Source organism: Hipposideros armiger, unplaced genomic scaffold, assembly GCF_001890085.2.
Source record: "Hipposideros armiger isolate ML-2016 unplaced genomic scaffold, ASM189008v1 scaffold_12, whole genome shotgun sequence".
Taxonomy (NCBI): domain Eukaryota; kingdom Metazoa; phylum Chordata; class Mammalia; order Chiroptera; family Hipposideridae; genus Hipposideros; species Hipposideros armiger.
This window is the reverse complement of record NW_017731362.1, coordinates 8479441-8499077: the sequence shown is the minus strand read 5'-3', so window position 1 is coordinate 8499077 and position 19637 is coordinate 8479441. Positions and strand designations below refer to the sequence as shown.

General features: G+C 37.6%; 1 protein-coding gene across 11 annotated transcripts in view; it reads right to left on the bottom strand.

The window, feature by feature from the left end:
- Positions 1 to 19637, bottom strand: part of TCF12 (transcription factor 12) — a 334886-nt gene that overhangs the window by 14680 nt on the left and 300569 nt on the right. For 6 of the 11 annotated variants that reach the window (XM_019665578.1, XM_019665554.1, XM_019665598.1 and 3 more), the window contains 4 exons: positions 11985 to 12099; positions 10472 to 10634; positions 5939 to 6171; positions 2032 to 2185 (listed from right to left, as the gene is read on the bottom strand). In XM_019665578.1, coding sequence (XP_019521123.1) covers positions 2043 to 2185; positions 5939 to 6171; positions 10472 to 10634; positions 11985 to 12099 — 654 coding nt within the window. In that variant the 3' untranslated portion in view covers positions 2032 to 2042. Of the gene's footprint in view, positions 1 to 1542; positions 1704 to 2031; positions 2186 to 2494; positions 2569 to 5938; positions 6172 to 10471; positions 10635 to 11984; positions 12100 to 19637 lie in introns of those variants that run through there. The other 5 variants (XM_019665588.1, XM_019665606.1, XM_019665641.1 and 2 more) reach the window with 3 other exon arrangements.

The window sequence follows — 19637 nt, the reverse complement described above, 5'->3', positions numbered from 1 at the left end:
CCAGCCCCACTGCAGCCTACACCATTGTCGGCCACTCACGGCAGCCCAGCTCCAGGAGAGCTGTTGTTCATCATCTTAGCTGTAGAGGGCACAGCATCACTGACCCTCATATGTGGGATCTGAACCGAGGCCCTGCTGTTCAGAGCTGGCGTCCCAAGCCAACTCCTAACCAACGCGCCACTCGGCTGGCCCACAGTAGCATGTTTTTATTTTAAAACTTCAAAATTTATTTTTGAATAAAAATATTTACTTTTTTCATGATATTCTGTATTTTCCACAGAATATGAAAAAATGGCTCTGGTTTTAGAGGATCTGCAAGTTGACTGGCTCTTGCCAGAAGTCTCTCTGACATGCATACTGATCAGTTAGGTTGCTGGATATTTTTTGTGAGGTCAGTGGCTTAGCGTTTTCTCCAGTATGCTAATGTTAGAATTATAATTGACTTAAATACATCAACATTTCTCTTCTTGTCCCCAAATGAAATCTTCAGTTTTGGTCTAGTCTGGTCCTAGGAAGGTAGATGTAGAGATGGTAGGAACCAAATTCTTCAGGAAAGGGTGATTATTGACTAATGTTGGTAGTTTACAAGACAGTCAATCAAATTCCAGACTTTCGGCTCAAAATGACAGCCACAAAGCTGACCAAATAAAATTAACTTGCAATTTTTTTCCTGCTCCGCACCTCCCATCCATTCATCTTTTCTTACTGCTATTAATCCACTGATAAAACTGGGAAAAGAGATACACATCACTGAAGGCAGATTATAAAAGTGAAGCTCCCAGTTCTATTCCTAATCCAGGTTGCTCGCTAAAATGTCACCGACCAAAGTATTTAATTACAGTCTATATTAATTTCTGCCACCTAAACATTAACTTTACAACTTAGATTATAGGTAATGTGAATGTATATAGTTAAGAAAAAAGATGATTCACATTAACTACTTGGGTGATAACCTCGTACTACTTTTGTCACTGTTAAAAAAAAAAATCACAAGGAAGTGAATTGTGTTTAGTCCATGAAACAGAAGATAAAAAAGTCTTTCAACAAGTAAAATTCCAGAAAGAGGGCATTCTGGCTCTATTATATATAATACCTTTACATTCATTAGTAGATTCCAGAAGGTGCAACTGATTTGCTCACAGGGAAGGAAGGTGCATGTTATAAACCTGCATTATCGATCCAAATGGAAACAAGCAGTAACTCTGGTGTATAAAGATTTCACCGCAAAAAAGAGGTAGATGGCTAACAGAAAACTGGTTTATGATAAAGTATTTCTGAGTGGAGGAATGAGGAGTATGAGTGGTAGCAAAATAATTTTTTTGATGGCAGAGTCATTGCACTATTTTCTTCTTGCATCGGAATGACATTCATGTAGAGTTACATGATGATCCAGCAGAACCCCAAATTCTTTTTTTTTTTTTAAAGATTTTATTGGGGAATCGGGGGAGGGGAACAGTGTTCAGCAATCGGGGAAGGGGAACAGACAAGTTGCTGCCTTTTGTTCTTCAGTCTAGTTGTGGAGGACGTCGCTTCACTGGCCCATGTTGGTATTATCATTGCGCTCTTCCTGGGTGAGGCAGATCGGTCGCCAGCCATTGGACGGCAGCTCACGCCAACTGCCTGCCAGCCGCACAGCAGCCTATGTCGTCGCCGGCGACTCACAGCAGCCCAGCTCCAGGTCGAGCTGTTGTTCACCATCTTAGCTGTAAAGGGCGCAGGTGTCACTGGCCCTCATGTGGTATCTGAACCCTGCTGCTCAGAGCTGGCGGCCCAAGCCAACTCCTAACCAACGCGCCACTTGGCCGGCCCCCAAATTCTTTATAATAATCACAGGATGCTACCACACTTTGAAGAGAACAGTCATTTGGCATAAAGTGACACTGGCTCTCTAAGTGTGATTATATGACAGGCAAACATAGGACCTTTCCCATAACCAGTGCCATTAGAGAATTGTTTTCAAATGTTCTGAGTTTTTAAGATAAATCAGGTGATTTCCTTATACATGTACTTTCTTTTCAGACCCTTACTTACCTGGCTGATGTTTACATATGACCCATAGGGTTGGTAGTTTCACTAAGCCCAGGATGGGTTCCTGGCAGTGTGGTTGGCGGCTCTGCCGATACGGCAGAAACTTTTTCTTCTTCCCTTCTCTTAAGGCAGGCTGCTTTGGGGTTAAGATTCCTCTCTGAAACAGGAAAATAATTTTTATCATTATAGTCATAAGTTATGAGTCAGGGACTCTTAGGTCTTAAACTGAGCAAACTGCTGTTATTTTTTCTTTCTGTGGGTTTTACCATATGGTAATTCAAAAGTGAGGCATTATTACTCAGGAATTCCTAAATCTGGAGGTGTTTTCTCTATAGAGTACTTAGTTTCTCTAGAAAAGAATTCCCCAATTTCCTTGAAGATGGGTTTAATACACTCTGCTGCCAGCATTAGGGAAGCAAAGCAGGACACAGGGCTAAGGGTTTCACTGTTCATCTCCGTGCCTCACCCATTCTCTGCTCTTCTTGGTGTTCCATTTGCAGCCTTTCTGATTTCATTTTTTCCGGAAAATACTCCTCCTGTCTTATGGTGGAAGGGAAGAGAGGGCAGAAGCAATGAAGTAGAGAGGAGACTTAGGGATTCCACTTTTCCATAGCAGACCTCCAGTCAATCTTCCTTTCTAGGTTGGATGCCTTCACTAATAATCAGTCCCTCCAAAGTACAGAGCCTTGCAGGGCAAGGGGCTCAGTGTGGCAAAATGTGCTTCTTGTTGCTATTCCTTCCTGCGCCACTTAATTTTTTCTGTCTAAATAAGTCAAGTGCCACTCCTCTACTTTCTATTCATACATTTTTTGCTCTCTCATTTGCTATTGTTTTCTCTCCCATCTGTCCTTGTGGGTTAATGCCATTTTTATTAATTTCAGTGCAGTTTTAGTAAGGAGTAGAGTATTATCAATGAATATGTTAAGACTGCCATGTGTGACCATCTCATTGCAACTAAATTAAAATCTACTGGGTGTAGGATCCGAAAATTTATTTGGGAAAAAAAGAAGCCACAGGTGATTCTGGAACCAGCCAGATTTGAGAACCACTGTCCTAGTTGATACATCTTTAAACTCACTAAGGGACGAGGAAACCAAAATTGTTACAGTGCTGCTGTCCTTAAGTGATCACCTGAAAGGGAGTGAGCTGACAGTGCTGACCTGTGCAAGAGTCAGACTAGGAAGTGTTTGACCGGTTATTTAACCTTTAGTAAAGCCGAGCACACAAACATGAGGTTAATATGTGAAATTGGATGAGGATTAGTAAAACTGTAATGATAAAATTATAGTCATGATAATGTTAAGGCTTGAACTGGCAATGGTGGGAACCAGATGGGATTGAATATGTGGTGCCCCAAGGCACAAGAAGTGCTCTGGCAAAAGCTGAGACCTGGAAGAAAAGCTATTCTTTGGCTCTTCTCAAGATGCACCACTAGGTCTGGGTCTGACTGCCCTCCTGGTATAACCACTTTCCAAGGATGGTCCGTTGTGGGTAGCCAGATACAATTTTGGAGCACCATCCCAAACCAGGTGAGAGTGCAGAGTCCAGAGGATGCCCACAGTAGATATGTAAACAAAATGTATGTTTTTCTAGCAACTGCTAGGCTCAGGCACCGCTGGCTAGGGCCCCTGCAAGGATGAAGAAGTTCCCAAAGGTGAACAAATTACTAAAATAATTCAAAACTGCTGGAGATAAAGTCCAGGGAAGGACAGTGGCTATGCTAAACCCTGAAGGGGCTGCCATACACAAGGTATAGGTATTGAGGGCTGCACGAAGGGTTATGAAGCTTGTCTGCCAGCCAGCCATCAGAATACCTCGCAAGGAGTCTCACATAGATCCCGAGGCTTTTACACTAAGTCATAAAATAAAGCCTCTGGCTTTGAAGCCCAGAGTCTGAGGGTGAGAGGAAGGTAGGCCTTTATGAATATTAAAGTAATCCCTGATGAATTTACAGTTCACTGTATTTAAGTTTTGTTCAAACTCTAATCAGTCAATGGCTCCTTATATAGAGCTTTCCAGAAATGTGTGAAAAGTCAGTATCCATAACAGGGACCAGAAAGTTAGTACGCAGCTGTAAGAGCCTAGATGTTAGACTCTCTCTCAGATTCAGCTTCTCTAATCTAGGTACTTGAGTGGAACCACTACAAAGTTGAATCTTACAAATGAGTAAGATCCACCCAGGCATGGTGGAGTTTATAACTTTTTGCAAACACTGAGGTATTTCTCATTTTTATGGCTTGGATATATCTGAGAGTAGGTACTTCCGATCTTTAAAAAAAATGTTTTGAAAAACACAAATGACTCTAGCTCTAATAAACTGTGGGAAGGAAAGATGTACAGAAATAGGTGCTCGCACCACTGTTGTCCAGGCAGTAAGACTTTCACAGTCCTCATAGAGGCAGCGGTCTTGACAATAAGTAAGTAGAGTCAGGGAAGAAAATATCTTGGCTGCACAGGAGGAGATGTATGTAGTTGGATCACTGAACACAGGTATCTTGCTACCTTCAGAGTGAGACAAAGGGTGTCAGACACAACTGAATACAAATCTTTGGTAAAGTGAGAGGAGATACTGAAGGTTCAAGGAACAACTGCTCCTGCTGTAGACGAGCAGTCAATCATCAGAAAGTCTTTATGAATATCTCAGGTAGTCTATAACTCTCTGAAGATCAGGGTTCATTTACATTTACCCCTTACAGATATTTCAAAGGCCTTAAGATACTAGGAGCAAGGATCTGGCTTTTGTGGTAGGTTGGTTATGCATGAACTAACCTATGCATCACTCTTATTCACTAAATATATTGGAGGGAAGTGGATGGACATTTAATTACTATTGTATGTTTTTCTGAAAATGTGTTCTAGTTCTCTAACTCTGGATTCTTTAAAAAGAGTATTCTTCCTGTAATCAAGACTGAAGGTCCATGATTATAGTTGTCAAGCATCTGTCTATTCCTATTCTTTTTTCTTTTCCAACTGTCTTTAAGTAAAATCTTACACAAATATCCAATAAATAACACAGAATTGCTCTCAATGAAGAGAGGCTAGAGGTAGGGTCTGAAACTCAACGTAACATCTATAAATTCTTTGCAAAAAGGCTTAGGATGAGGCATTCATAACTTTGGGTAAGATGATAAAAAATGATAAAAAATACGCAAAAAAGCAAGCTCAATGGTAGAACCTTTCAAGGGCTTGCATTAATTGATAACTTGAGGTCTAGCACATAGCTGGTTGCAACAGAGGACATGTGCAATAAATGCTTATTCAAAAAATGAAGTTTCAAAGCATTCAGGATTCCATCAAACCTCTTGGAAAGGAAAACAGCTGGAGAGTTGTCAGAGTCAGCAGTAGATGAGCCTACATAAATCACACTTTTGCTCTCACGGACATACTAGCCCCCGAATTCATGGAACTCCTCTTCAGGGATCAGTAAAGAGGCCCTGAAACCTTCCTGCCATGGGCATAAGGACATCCACATGAGGCAGTGCAAGAGGAGCCACGGCCAGGCCTCCTAGTAAGCAGCACACCTAGTAGATGCCCCCAGGGAAAAGCAGCAAGACACTGAATACAGAGAGGTAGGGAAGACAGGAAGGAGAGGAGGGGGACAGGTCCAAGCAGGTAAATTCAACAGTGTGGGAGACCAGGGTCAGTAAGAACAAAGAGGCACAGAGCACGAACGCTGAGCAGCAGGCGGAGGTGGCTGTTCTCAGCATTGTCACACTGGATTATTCTCTACTGATCTGTGGGAAGCGCTGAGCCTATGGATATTGGCCAATACAGTGAGAGAGAGGTAAGAGAACTCGAGAGAAACCTGTTTCAGACAATGCAGTGGCAGAAGTACTAGTTACTTGCAAACAACTCGCCTGTCTGCCAGCCTGAGGCAGGAGAGCTGTGGGTCTCTGCTGAGACTACTTACCTCTGACTTGCTGTTCTAGACTAAGAATGACTGCCACGGCCTGATGAAGAATAAGAAGCTTTGTTTGGGGTTTTTCACTCTTTAAATGAAGCTGACACATTCGACCAAGCTCTTTGAATGCCTCATTAATATCCCGCACACGCAAGCGTTCTCTGGCATTGTTAGCCATCCGCCTTTCCTTCTCCCTTTCTATCTTCTGTTCTGGGTTCAAATCCTCATCTTCATTAGTGCTGCTGGAAAACACAGTAACAACTCTGTTAGGTCCCCCATAAGGCACAGATATGCTTACTGTGCAAATTATAAAGACGGACATGAAAATTACCTATAAATGTTACCAAACTGTAATAGCTATACTGCACAATTATTTATCTTTCCAATCTCTCTTCAATGCACATGTATAGTTATATAGTTGAAATTACACCACATATATTTTTAAATGGTTTCTTCATTGCACATTACAGCATGAAGACTTCTCCACGTTACTGAAACTGTTTTTTGTTTGTTTGTTTTGTTTTTAAAGTTTTTATTGGGGAGTTGGGGGAGGGGAACAGTGTCCGGGAATTGAGGAAGGGGAACAGACAAGTTGCTGTCCTTTTGTTCTTCAGTCTAGTTGTGGAGGACGTCGCTTCACTGGCCCATGTTGGTATTATCACTGCGCTCTTCCTGGGTGAGGCAGTCCCTCGCCGGCCATTGGGCAGTCGCTCACGGCGGCTCACGGCAGCTCACGCCCACTGCTGGCCAGCCTCACTGCAGCCTACGCCGTCCACTCACGGCAGCCCAACTCTAGGTCGAGCTGTTGTTCACCATCTTAGCTGTAGAGAGCGCGTCACTGGCCCTCATGTGGGATCCGAACCAGGGCCCTGCTGCTCAGAGCTGGTGTCCCAAGCCAACTCTTAAGCAACACGCCACTCAGCCGGACCCGTGAACCTCTTCATAAACATAATTTTAACGACTACATAATATTGTAGCACCTTGCTACAGCAGCAGCAGCATTACTGGGAGCTTGTTAAAAATGGAATCTCAGGTTCTACTCAAACCTACTGAAGCAGAAGCTACACTTTAACACGATCCCTGGCTGATTCATGTACATTAAAGTTTGAGAAGCACTGTCCCAGTGCACTAATGGATTAATTTGCTTAACCTGTGCTCTTAAATATATTCTGGCAGTCACCTAGTGAAGAGAAAGAAAAGCTTAAGACAGGGAGTGAGAGAAGTATCAGAAAACTACTACGTTTTGTTCCAGAGAAAAGTATCATCATCAGTGGTGATGATTTAGAACACAGATGAACCAGAACAATTTTTTTGAAGGACAAATTGGCAAAATAAATCCAAAGCCTTAACATGCTCATTACCTCTTAATCAGCAATTCCAACTTTAGAAATTCATCCTAAGGATATAATTAGAGATGTACATAGAACACATAAATATTACATTAGCAACACGCTGGAGTCCAATAATAGGAGGCGGGTTAGATAAGTTACAGTGTATCTAGACAATGGTCTCCTATGTGGCCTCTAAAAAAATCAAGCTGCAGATTAAGCTAAGTAAAAGATGCCACACGCAAAAGATTATAGACTGTATGATTCCATCTACATGACTTCTAGAAAAGATAAAACTATGGTGATGGAAAGCAGATCAACAGTTGCCAGGGGGTGGGAGAAGGTACTGATTACCAAGGGGCATGAGAAAACGTTTTGGTAAAAGTATTTTTCCACTTTGCAGAAAACAATCAGGGATAGGTGAAAATGTTAAAAGTACATTGTTAAATGAAAAAAACTGAAATTATAAAAATTATATCTTTAATTCCAATTTAAACTATATTTATGGAAAATGAGATAGTCATTGAAAAGTAAACAGTGGTTAATTCTGGGTAGTGGAGTTTCTTCTGACTTTTGTGTATACTTTTATGTATTTTCCAAAATTTCTGAAATGAAAATGCACTAAGACATCAGAAAAAAAACATCTGAGGGAAATGCTTTGGAATAAATTTTAGAAAATTCTATTTACATTTCAGAAATAAATTATTGAGCAGAACCTTAAAATGATGTGCACAAAGAATAGATGTTTCCACCCCTTTTCTAATACCTTGAGTACTATAATACCTCTAATACCAGTTACTGTAATAAAGAATAAGTACAAAATAGATTCTTACTAGCTAATTGTCAAGAATTACACAAGAGTATTTAGTAGCAGAGAATCACTAGCTATTGGACTTCAAAGGGACCTTTGCGAATCATCTAGCCCAAAGATTTCCAAATGTGGCCACCTATCAGAATCTTCAGGAGCACTTAAAAAAAATAGAGCTTCCAAAGGTCCCACTACCAGAGATACTGATTTATAGAGCTTGGATTGGGGGACCAGTCACTTGTACTTCGAAAATGTTCCAGGAGTCTTTGTAGCAGGGCTGCAAACTGCTGCAAGATCCAGAGAAATTAATGACCTCCCCAGGATTACACAGACAATTAGTGATGGTGTAACGACAAGAATCCAGGTTAGTGCTCCACAGAAGCAAACCTACACTACATACCTAAAATTACTATCGTCATCACAATAACTATAGTGTATTTATTGAGTACGAGACAGTGTGAAGGGGGCTTTACATGCATCATTTTCAGTTTATTCCCATAAGAATCCTACAATAGGAAGTTCCTTTTTAGAGAAGAAGAAACCAAAAGCTCAGAGAGCCTTTTTTTTTTTAGGGTTAGTGTGAGTTTAGTGAGTTGCTAAATACTATGGTCCCCCTGTAATTAAAAAAAAATTTTTTTTTTCAGTCTCGACATGGCCTCTTCCTTATATCGTTAGCTATAAGAGTTCTGTTCAGCTAGTTTTCAGATGGTTCTCCAGGTTGACAGTTCTATAATTTAGTCATAATTTTAATGTGGTCATGGGAGGCAGCAAGCACAGCATTTACCTATTCCACCATCTTCCATGAGTAAAACCCAAGTTAGCCTTACTTTGTCCAAAGGACATATTACTAACCTATTAACTATTACTAATTACTAAGTATTGTTATTATTCTATTATTATACTGCCTTCTCAATTTCTGATGACCCATAACAGGGTTCAATAAACCATGGCTGGTGAACTGGCTGTTTTCGTAAATAACATTTTATTGGAAGAGCCAGCCTATTCATTTATGTATTGTCTATGGCTGCCTTTCTGCTACCATGGCACAGTTGAACAGTTGAGGACAGAGACCGTATGGCCCACAAAGCCAAAAATATTTACTAGTCTGGCCCTTTACATAGAAAGTTTACCAACCTCTGACCTACAAGATGAGATGAATAAGGAGGAAACATGCACATTACTTCCCTTAAAATTCTATTTGAATAATAAAACTATGAAAGAATTAAGATGCCTCAAAGGAGTGGTCTCTAGATTCCATGACCAGTTTTCACTTCTTCATGGCTCTGCACAAGTACAATACATATTAAAATGATAGTATTAGTATCTTAAGATTTAATTTTTCCCAAGAGAAATGTTTAAGAGTTGAAAATAGCGAGAATGTCAAAAGCAAAGGGGCACCTTTTAAGTACGTGAATACAGGAAGGACCAAGCTGGTTTTTTTAGTTATTTCTACCATACTTACTGTAATCTTCTTTGTACCATAATTTAATAAAGAACAATGTTTATAGTATAAATATCCATATGTAACATATACATATTATTTATAAATGAATACATATATCAAGAAATAGGATAGGCCACAAATATACCAAATCATCTAGTTTTAATGTAGAACTAGAAGAAAAACCTGAGGGAAGAATATGGAAATCATTTGAAACTAACGTACTATGTGGCAATATCCATACTTCAAAGCAGGGTCAAGTCCAATTTCTAGAAAACCTTCCCGAAACACAGTCCACCTTTTCCTCAGTACTTCCTTTTCCATACTCTTCTCAAATCACGGTTTAAACCAGGAGTTAACAAACTTTTTCTATAAAGGGCCAGATAGTAAATATTTTTAGCTTTGTGGGCCATCCAGTTTCTGCTGCAACTACTCAAAACTGCTATTATTACATTGCAAAAGCAGCCATAGACAATATGTAAATAAATGGGATGTGGAGGTGTTCCAAAAAAACTTTATTTATAAAAATAGGCAGTGGGCTCAATTTCGTCCATTGGCTACAGTTTGCCAACCCCTGGTTTAAATCATACAATAGTCTTACCATATACTTTACCTTGAATTAATATGTTCCAATATTTATTGATGAAGTGTCTATATTGCACAATTTGCCTCAGTTGCTTTGTCCTCTAATTGTTTTGTAGACTATAAGCACTGAGCACAGAGATCTAATTCTTTATTTATATAAGACCCTAAAATAGTGTGGTATAATGGAAAACATAATTCTGCAGTCAGCTTCACGATTCTGTTAGGGATGCGGTTGAAGATCAAATGAGATAACACACATCACACACATAAACAGAACCAGACACAGCCGACACTTAATAAGTGCATGGCATCCTGCAATTTTCCAAGTATTTTCACCATGGCAAATGAGTAAAATTTAATACCTGGATGCTAATAAATACCTTGTTCTGCCTCTAGATGAAACCTTGATATCTTTTTGGGAGGATTCATCATCTGATTTCATGTCATCCGATGAAGGAGGCTCATGAAGGTTTTCATCTTTCTCTTTGTTTTCAGTCTTGATTTCCGTTGGAACAACAGTTCCAGACTGACTTTGCAAGCCACCTAACAAAGAGGCAAAGAAATACATAATAAATGTCTAGACTTATTTATGAAATAGAACTAAGATGGTTAAAAGCTTTCTAGATAGTAAATATCCTTAGTTGTTATAGGGCTATGAGGAACTCTGAAGATGTAGGAAAGTACACTATGTAGAGCTGAAAAAAACATGTCCACAAACCTTAGAGGAAATAAAATTTTTTTTTTCTTTAAAGATTTTATTGGGGAATTGGGGGAGGGAACAGCACTGGGGAATCGGGGGAAGGGGAACAGACAAGTTGCTGTCATTTTGTTCTTCAGTCTAGTTGTGGAGGACGTTGCTTTCACTGGCCCATGTTGGTATTATCATTGCACTCTTCTTGGCAGCTCACACCAGCTGCCAGCCACACACAGTAGCTTATGGCAGCCCACTGCAGCAGGGGCTGCAGCCTATGCCGGTGCCGGTGACTCACGGCAGCCCAGCTCCAGGTAGAGCTGTTGTTCAGCATCTTAGCTGTAGAGGGCAGTGTTACTGGCCCCATGTGGGATCCAAACTGGGGCCCTGATGCTCAGAGCTGGCATCCCAAACCAGCTCTTATCCAACGTGCCACTCGGCCGGCCCAAGGAAGTAATTTTTAAAGCACCTGTATTTAAAAGAACAAGACTGGCCTTGATGATCAGTCTAATGCTCACTTTCAGGCACTACTTAACAACTGAATAAGGTATGAGAAACTTGATGGATTTTTAGAAACTGACCTGCAAGATTCTGCCAAGGTATAGGAAATAAGCTTTAACATTTTCCTGGATCAACACAATAAAATAGGCATCATGGCTAAATATCACTGGGAGAACTTTACTTTGGTATTCTTAATATTAGCTTATTTGTACTTATTTATAACCTCTATTATATTTGAATTTATTTATAACCTCTATTATAACATTGATCAGTTTGCTTTTTAACAGAGATGCTTCTACAATTGAAGTGTTTCTAAACAACAGCTACTATCATTCAGAGCTCTCAACATACTCAGACATATCTTTCCCACTGTCTCTAGGGACCAGGAAGACTCAGTCATGAGGGGAAGTGATTAAGGAAGACATATATTACAGAAGCAGGAGCAGATAAGCAAATGACCAGTAAAAACTGAAGAACAGTTTGCGAGTGGTTCCATCCATTAATAAGTGTCTACAATTTGCCCAGCTAAGTGTGCCACCTCTGGAACCTTAAACATCTACCCTCCACATTCATGCTGTTTGGAATTCTCCCATCTAAGATGACTCTTGATTCACAGATGTCAGTATGTGCGTGAGAAAGGTGACAGCGTTCCAAATGGCATCTCTGTCTGCATTAGTACTGAAAATCAACAGTACAGTTACCTCTATAGTTTTCTTGTGTCTTATGGTTCAAGTCTGTGCTTGCAGCAGTGACTGTACTAGACAGGACCGAATGATTGCCATTGAGACTGACAGAATCTTCTCGATGAGTTCCAACCTAAAGTTAAAAAAAAAGTCAAGATAGTTCAGGGACAGTATTGTTTAAATTATTTTACTGGGGTTAATAGAGAAAACAACAGTACTCATCTGAATTTAGCAACTTTTCCTGCATGCCGCTTTTCTGGATTTTGGATTTCAAAAGCTACAAATTTATTTTAAAAAACTTAAATTCCAACTTCCAAATGTTATATCCCACAGAAGGTTATGGCAAATGAGGTAATACAGACAAAGCACTCCAGAAGCCATAAGCACTATACCTTATAGGATCTATTAATAATCCTCTATCAACTAATGTGAAAACCTATTCCACGTACTACTGAAATATATTGAAGTATGCATGAATTTGCAGTTAAGAAAATATTGCTAGATTCCAACTAATAATATTTATCTCTACTTTGGCATGTCCTTTCCTCACACACACATAGTGTATCTTGTTTTTCTTCCTCTAAGTGCCTCCCCTCAATAATTTTAAAAGAGCAACATAAGGCAACACAAAGTTAAAATAACTTAAAAGTTCTATATTGCCAGGCAACAAAAATACCATATATTTTTATTGTCAGTTTTAATCAAATTTATAGAAGTCCCAATTAACCTGAAATGGGAAGGTAAGGCATGCAAACCCCACTAAGTGTTTGGCTGCTGCATTATTTTCAGAAAAACTGGTTACAAATGAAGCTTTTTATTACAACAGTAGCAGACACGTCACCTAGAAGATTAAGCCTTTAATTAAAGAGGTTTATTGCCTGGAGTTATATATGAAAACCACTGTTTTTCAATAAATCCTTCAATCCTGGTAAATTGTCCAGCTTTGAATTCCTCTTGAGTAATTAATATAGTTTTTTTATCTTTCATGATTTTGTATGGATTTTACCCTAAGAGGTATAACTACCCCTATGCGAGTTTATCCTTTGGTTTCTTATGAGCTACACAAAAGATACCAAAGCTAAGTTTTAGGCAATGCAGACCAATTGGTAGTGGACCAAATTAGAACATATCAGGTATTCTACCACTCTTTTTAAAAACTGTCTGTCCTCTGCCCTTATTCTTACCTTTAATGTAATTTTCAGAAACCCATTTATGTATTCCATAACTACTTTTAAAATTATTTGAGGATTAGTCATTGCTGAGGATTAGTTGTGTCACTATCCCCTTAGATAATCAAGCATGACTATATCCTTTTTCTAAACCACACCATTTCATCACGCATTAGAATCATAAAATCTTAAAGCTGAGGACCACAGAAACTATGGCAGACTTTTATCTCCTTCCCACTGAAATCTTCCCTAAGCCTTTAGATTTCTCCCCCCAAAACACTTCAGAAAAATCTGAAGAACTAAACATAACAAGAGTGAAAAGGTGGATTATGAAAATTATATTTGAGAGAGAATATTATTTTGAAAATGTTTCATGATATCCTATCTCCAGGCCAACCTGGTCATGTTTATCCTTAACACATAGAGTGCTATCTTGCTAGCTATGAACTACTCAGTAATCTAAGGGAAAGGTCAGTTCAAAAGTCCCATTTTATAAATACAGATATGGTATAAATATATAATATACAGCTGCAAATTATATGGGTCCTTAAAGAGCCTATTCTAAAGATAAAATATTACTAGAACAGTTTTAACTGACTGAAGAAATCATTGCAGGATAAAGTAAAAGCTAAGATTTCTGTGTTTGTAATAATCTTAAAACTTCCTATGATTTTGGTAATTGTGCTATTTTTGCTCTTACCTAGTATTTTGAGCTATCATACCAAGTAATTTAAAAGATAATAATCTTTTAAAATAAAAAAATTTAAACATGTATACATGTTTACTATATATTCTATGTGTGAAATTCATTTTACAGCAATCACTGAACAGTAACAAACAATTTTCACTCATTTGAGTGATGATGCATCTGCTGAATTATTTTTTTATTTCATTAGTATAAATAATGCTCTGATTTTTCTGAATCTCAACCAATAAAAATGTTCTAGCACCTCCTTTCTGATGAAAGGCTCTGCAGACAAAGGATTATCATCTAAACAATAAATCTTAGGGATTTTTGCCTTTCGCTGAAGGAACATCAGAAATGTTACTCAATTTGTTTTGGGGTATAAATGCCAGCATATACTTTTGTCTTGATGGACTTCTACAAACTAAGTATTTTCTCACACCAACCTACATCACTGGCTTCCTTTAAAAATTGGCCTTAGACTGGCAAACCCATTGAAGTCTGGAGTTTTTCATGTTAATGAAGTTAGCAGGAACTTTTTCTTTGTAACTTGATTCCCCTTGCGAATGGCCCTCATATATTTTCTGGAGAATTTGACTTTCACAGTTCTTACAGTTCTCGTTAACCCTTGCTCACCCTGGCTCCCACGTCCTCCCTTTAATCTGCAGCTACCCATTCAAATGGCTCTCGTATGTGTACACACACACACACACACACACACACACACACACACACACACACACACCAGGTGTATAAACAGTCCTTTGTCAGAGCTCAGAGCCTGTGAGGCCAGCCAGATAGGAAAGACCCTGTTTAATTGTTCATCTCGTTAGCATACAGCTGACAGGCTGCTTCTACAGGGGAGAAGGAGGGAAAGGCAAACCCTTGGGCCTGCTATGCTCAAAATTTCAATGATTATGAAGAGCTCCATTTCAGAATAAAAGGATCATCCCATTAAATGACATCATCCTGAATTCTGAATCTTCACAATCTGTGGATGGCCTTACTTCTGTGGGAGTACCCTAAAAGGGACGTGTTTTCATTTAATTTGGCCAATGGCTTTAGACCCACAAGGGAAAAATGTTAAATCGAATTAGTTGATGAATAAGGGGTCTTGTGAATTAAGGAACAGACTGAAAAAGTGCTCAGTATGAATTATTCTCTGATTCTGAATTCTATTCTAATAATTTATTCTATTTGTACTATTTACTGAATACTAATGATTTAAATTAATCAGTACTAATCTACAAGCTGATTAAAGGATCTTCATGTACGATATTTTGTTTTACCTGAAGAGAGGTTTTATGCTAGGAATTTGGCAGAAATCCATCTGTTATGTTTGTTTCCTTTTTAATGATATTTCCATAATATATAACCTGTATGGTGTTCAAACTTAAAAAAGGTTGCTATTTTGAACATTTTTGAATTTAAAAAATTGGTTATCAAAATCCTCAAAAGCACTATAATGTGGTCTTAATGAAAAAAAAAATTAAGAAAAAACAGGTTAGAAGTAAAATACAGTTAAAAATAAACTCCTTCAATTCAGTTGACACTTAGACACAGTTTTTACACTATACAAACCTATACTAATAAAATTAAATACTATCTAAAGATTAAAATGATTCCAAGTTTATTTTGGTAAGTAAAAAAAGTGCTAATTTTAACCAAAATATTACTGTATTTGCCTGTTAGTTTTTAATAACTTAATCTTAAGTCTCTTAGAATTTAGAAAAATATAGTTTCTCTAACTGCTTTAGGATTTGGAAAACAGACACGATTTATATTTTTAAATCATATAAGGTAGCTTTAAATTCCATGGTTTAACATTATTTACTGCTCTCATACAAGAATACCACACATCCCCAACCACAGTTTAAATGATAAACCCAAGCAATACAAAAAGAAAAAAAAAAATGGGGAGAGGGAGAGAGGGAGAGAGGGAAGGAGGGAGGGAGGGAGAGGTGTCTGGATTAAACTCCCTCAGGACTTATAACAACAACAACAACAAATCAAAAGACCTCATGGAGGAATTTTATCCTATATCATAAATAAGAACATTTTAAGATTTGCACAAAACTTATATTAATACAAAAAGCTCCTAATCTAAGTTTGGTTTGAAGTTGAAATCATTGTCTGAGGAATAACTGAGTACTTTACATTAAAGATAAAAGTGCTATCATGGATCTATCTCAGTGGGCCTCAGTATTTCAGATATTACAGCCATAAACAGATGTGACAATAATTTTATATTGCTGAGATCTCTTTGTAATACCCAAATAAAATTAACGATTCTATTCCTTTTCAGTTTTCCACTTTAATACCAGTATTTTTTCTTGTCAGTTTATTCCAAGAGTTTATTCTTATGCTATATAAATGGGAGCAAAACTAAAGTCCAATGCTGACATTTTAATACTTCTAAAAACCCTGATTTTGTACCTTAAAATTTAAATGATACATCAATCACATCCCAATAAGAGTGTTTGATGAAAAGTCTTAAGTTTTATATTTGCATTAAGCAAATATGGAGAAATCATCAACAGTACTGAAAAGGAATAGGAAATTAAGTAAATGAAAATGTTAACCCCATTACAAAATATTAGCAAGTATTAAAATTATGCCAGGCTAGTTAAACTAATTGTACAAAAATAGGTAGGAACTATCCATTTCCTAGTTTCTTTTCCCAAAATAATAATATTTTAGGAAATTTAGTTTTTGTGTATATAAGGTAGTTAAAATGTTAAAAGCATTATGTGGTTGAAACCTCATTTAATTCTAAACTTTGATGCAGTTAAGTCTGCTCAGTTAAACGAGACAATTATTTCATCTATAAGACAGTAAGATTGATGCCTTACAAATAAATACTATCAGCTGTGGAGGACTTACTGGCACAATCTTGTTATAACTAAAGACAATGTAAACAAAGGTTCTCAGCAACAAAGCTATTTCCTTGACCAAGAACACTATTTTGGTTAATCTGTCCATGTAGATTTTATACCACAAACAATCGTGATAGCATTGCAGGCTGAGAGCTGAGCTCTCTGTACCACTTTTATCCTGCCATCAACTCTTATCTTCCACTCCCGGAGCATTCTGGCTCACCTCAAATAATCTCACTACTTTAACAAAACTCCCAAACTATTCATTAAAATAAAATAAGCAAAAAGTTATAGGCTCAAAAAAAAGAAAAAAGAAAAAGAAAAAAAAAGAAAACTTGCTAACGCTGGTTTCCTGCACTGGGAAGCTAGTTTATGTTTAAATCAGGGACTGAGAAAGTATGGTCTGCGGGCCAAGTTTGGTCTGTTTTTGTTTCTTACAAATAAAGGAACCCTTTTTTGTAATAAAGTTTTATTGTAACACCGCCACACCCATTTGTAATATCTGTGGCTGCTTTCATGTTACAATGTCAGAGCTAAATAGCTGTGACAGAGACCATGTAGTCTGCAAAGCTGAAAAGTATTATTATTTGGCCTTTTACAGAAAAAGTATGCTGACCTTACTAAATTTTAGGAGAAAAAGCAATATAATATTTAAAACCTGCAATTAGGATGGTGATTTATAGTAAATGCTCAGTAGGACAAAAATCAATTAGAACAAAAATATCTGAATGTTCTGTGGAGTTACTAAAATGGTATTTATGCTTATTAGAACAATTCTCTGCAGAAAATAAGTAGAATGATGAAAAATAAGTATTTTTGAGAATCAAAGTTCAAAAATTCTATGTGGTGCTACAGAATTGATGATAAACTGATACTTCTATGGTTATCTTGTAATTTTGGCCAAGTAACTTCCCTTTTTAAGAGTCTAAAACAAATACTAATTTATGTTAATGCTGAGGAAAAATATAAACTACCAAAAAGTTAAGTGACAAAAAAAGTGATTCCAGAATGTAAAATTGTGTCATTTCTTAGTTATGATGAGTTACAATCTATGGGGGCAAAAAGGGATAATAAAAGCAGACTAACTCTTGACGATGCCCGGCAATAGTTACAATATGTCCCCCGCAAACCATACACCCTCCAGAGTATGAAAAGAGTTGATTCCACATAGGCGGGTACTGAGCATGTAGGCAAGGCTCCTGGCAGTACTAATGGAAATCCTCACACATGGATAGGGCACCGGGACAGGCGTCTTCCTCAACACTATGCCTAAGACAGCTGGGAGAGTCACTGGCTGTGATCTTTATTTCATTCCATCCTTTCGTGTTTTTGCTGAAGCTAAGAACTGGGGACTCACAGCTAAAGAGTTTATTTTAGAAGGATAGGAGATGAATATTGATTTAACTGACAGTATTAGATTTTGTCAGTTAATAATTTTATATTTTGAGGGTAAGCCTCGCAGAAACATCTAAATCTCCACCTTCACTATTGGCTGTGTCTGAATGGGGTGAATATGGCAGGTGATGTCTAGCAGATTTTCATCAGCTTTGTGTCCTCTAAGAAAGCTGTAAGAACTACAGAAAAGACCTTGATAGACAGACACACGAGGCAAGAGCTTGGCTGAGATGCTGTGGCATTGATGTTCCTGCTCAGACTAAGCCAGACTTACCTTACATTTAAGACTTTTTTTCTAGACTACTTGAATTTTTTTCCTTTTTAAAGAATATCTGTGGCAGCCCTTTTGTGGATGCTCTGAAGTAGGAAGCATATTCCTAGAAGATATAATGCGAGCTACTTTCTTAATCAAAAGCTCAGGGCAGTATCTAATGAAACAATTTTTCCCTCTCCAAGTCTTTTAAAAATGTACTAGGTTTCTACATGGTTTTCGAGGATTGGATTTTGAAAAATTTCTTTCCCAACCGATATCCAGAGTTGGTAAAAACAACCTCTCAAAGATGTAAGTAAGCTCCATTTTATACAAATAAAGGAACCCCTTTTGTTGTAAATAAAGTTTTATTGGAACACAGCCATACCCATTTTAATTGGGAGGAGCCAGTGCTATATCAAATATTGTAGTAAATAGGCACAGTAAACCATATACAATGAAGGATTAAAAAATGATTAAGACGTGAAGAATAAGAACTGCAAATGTTATAGTAAGAGAAACGTGGGATTCAAATACAGTAATACCTTGGTGTGCGAGCATAATTCGTTCTGGAAATAAACTACTTATATTGCAAGACATCATTCATTTACCACGTTAAAATGTATTAGAAATGTTTGCTCGTCTTGTGGAACACTCGCAAACCACGTTACTCGCAACCCAAGGTTTTACTGTATACTGATTTTCAAGTCATTCTTCTAACAAGGGTAAATAATATGTCAATAAAATAAGTCTTATATTCTACATTATATTTGTAACAAACACTGTTTTATTATACTATTAAAATTATTTTATTACTACTAATAATAATGACAAAACTCCCCATTTCTATGAGTTTAACAATCTACAAATATTCACACATTTATTAGCTTATCAATAGCAACAAAAATTAATTTTAAAGGATACTGAATTTCAAGATTTCCTGACATTAAAAACAAACAAAAAAAACAACCAAAAAAACTAAACACTGGTTAAGGTATGCAGACATCTAATGTCACCCATGTTGCTGAAAACACTGTTCTCAGGAAACCAGCAACCTTGTTTGATATTTACTTCAGCGGGTCCAAAATGAATATAAATGGCTGTCTGACATGTGAATGTGAAAATCTGGAACCAATCCTATTTTACAGAACACAAGATGTCAGCATTTGAGGCAACTAATTATTTTGATGATAGGTGAGTTTCAGTCTTGATCACATGGCTTACAGCTAGAAATCTGTTTCATAGGAGAATATTTCACAACATGCAATGAATCTTAAAAACCATGCCATAAACATG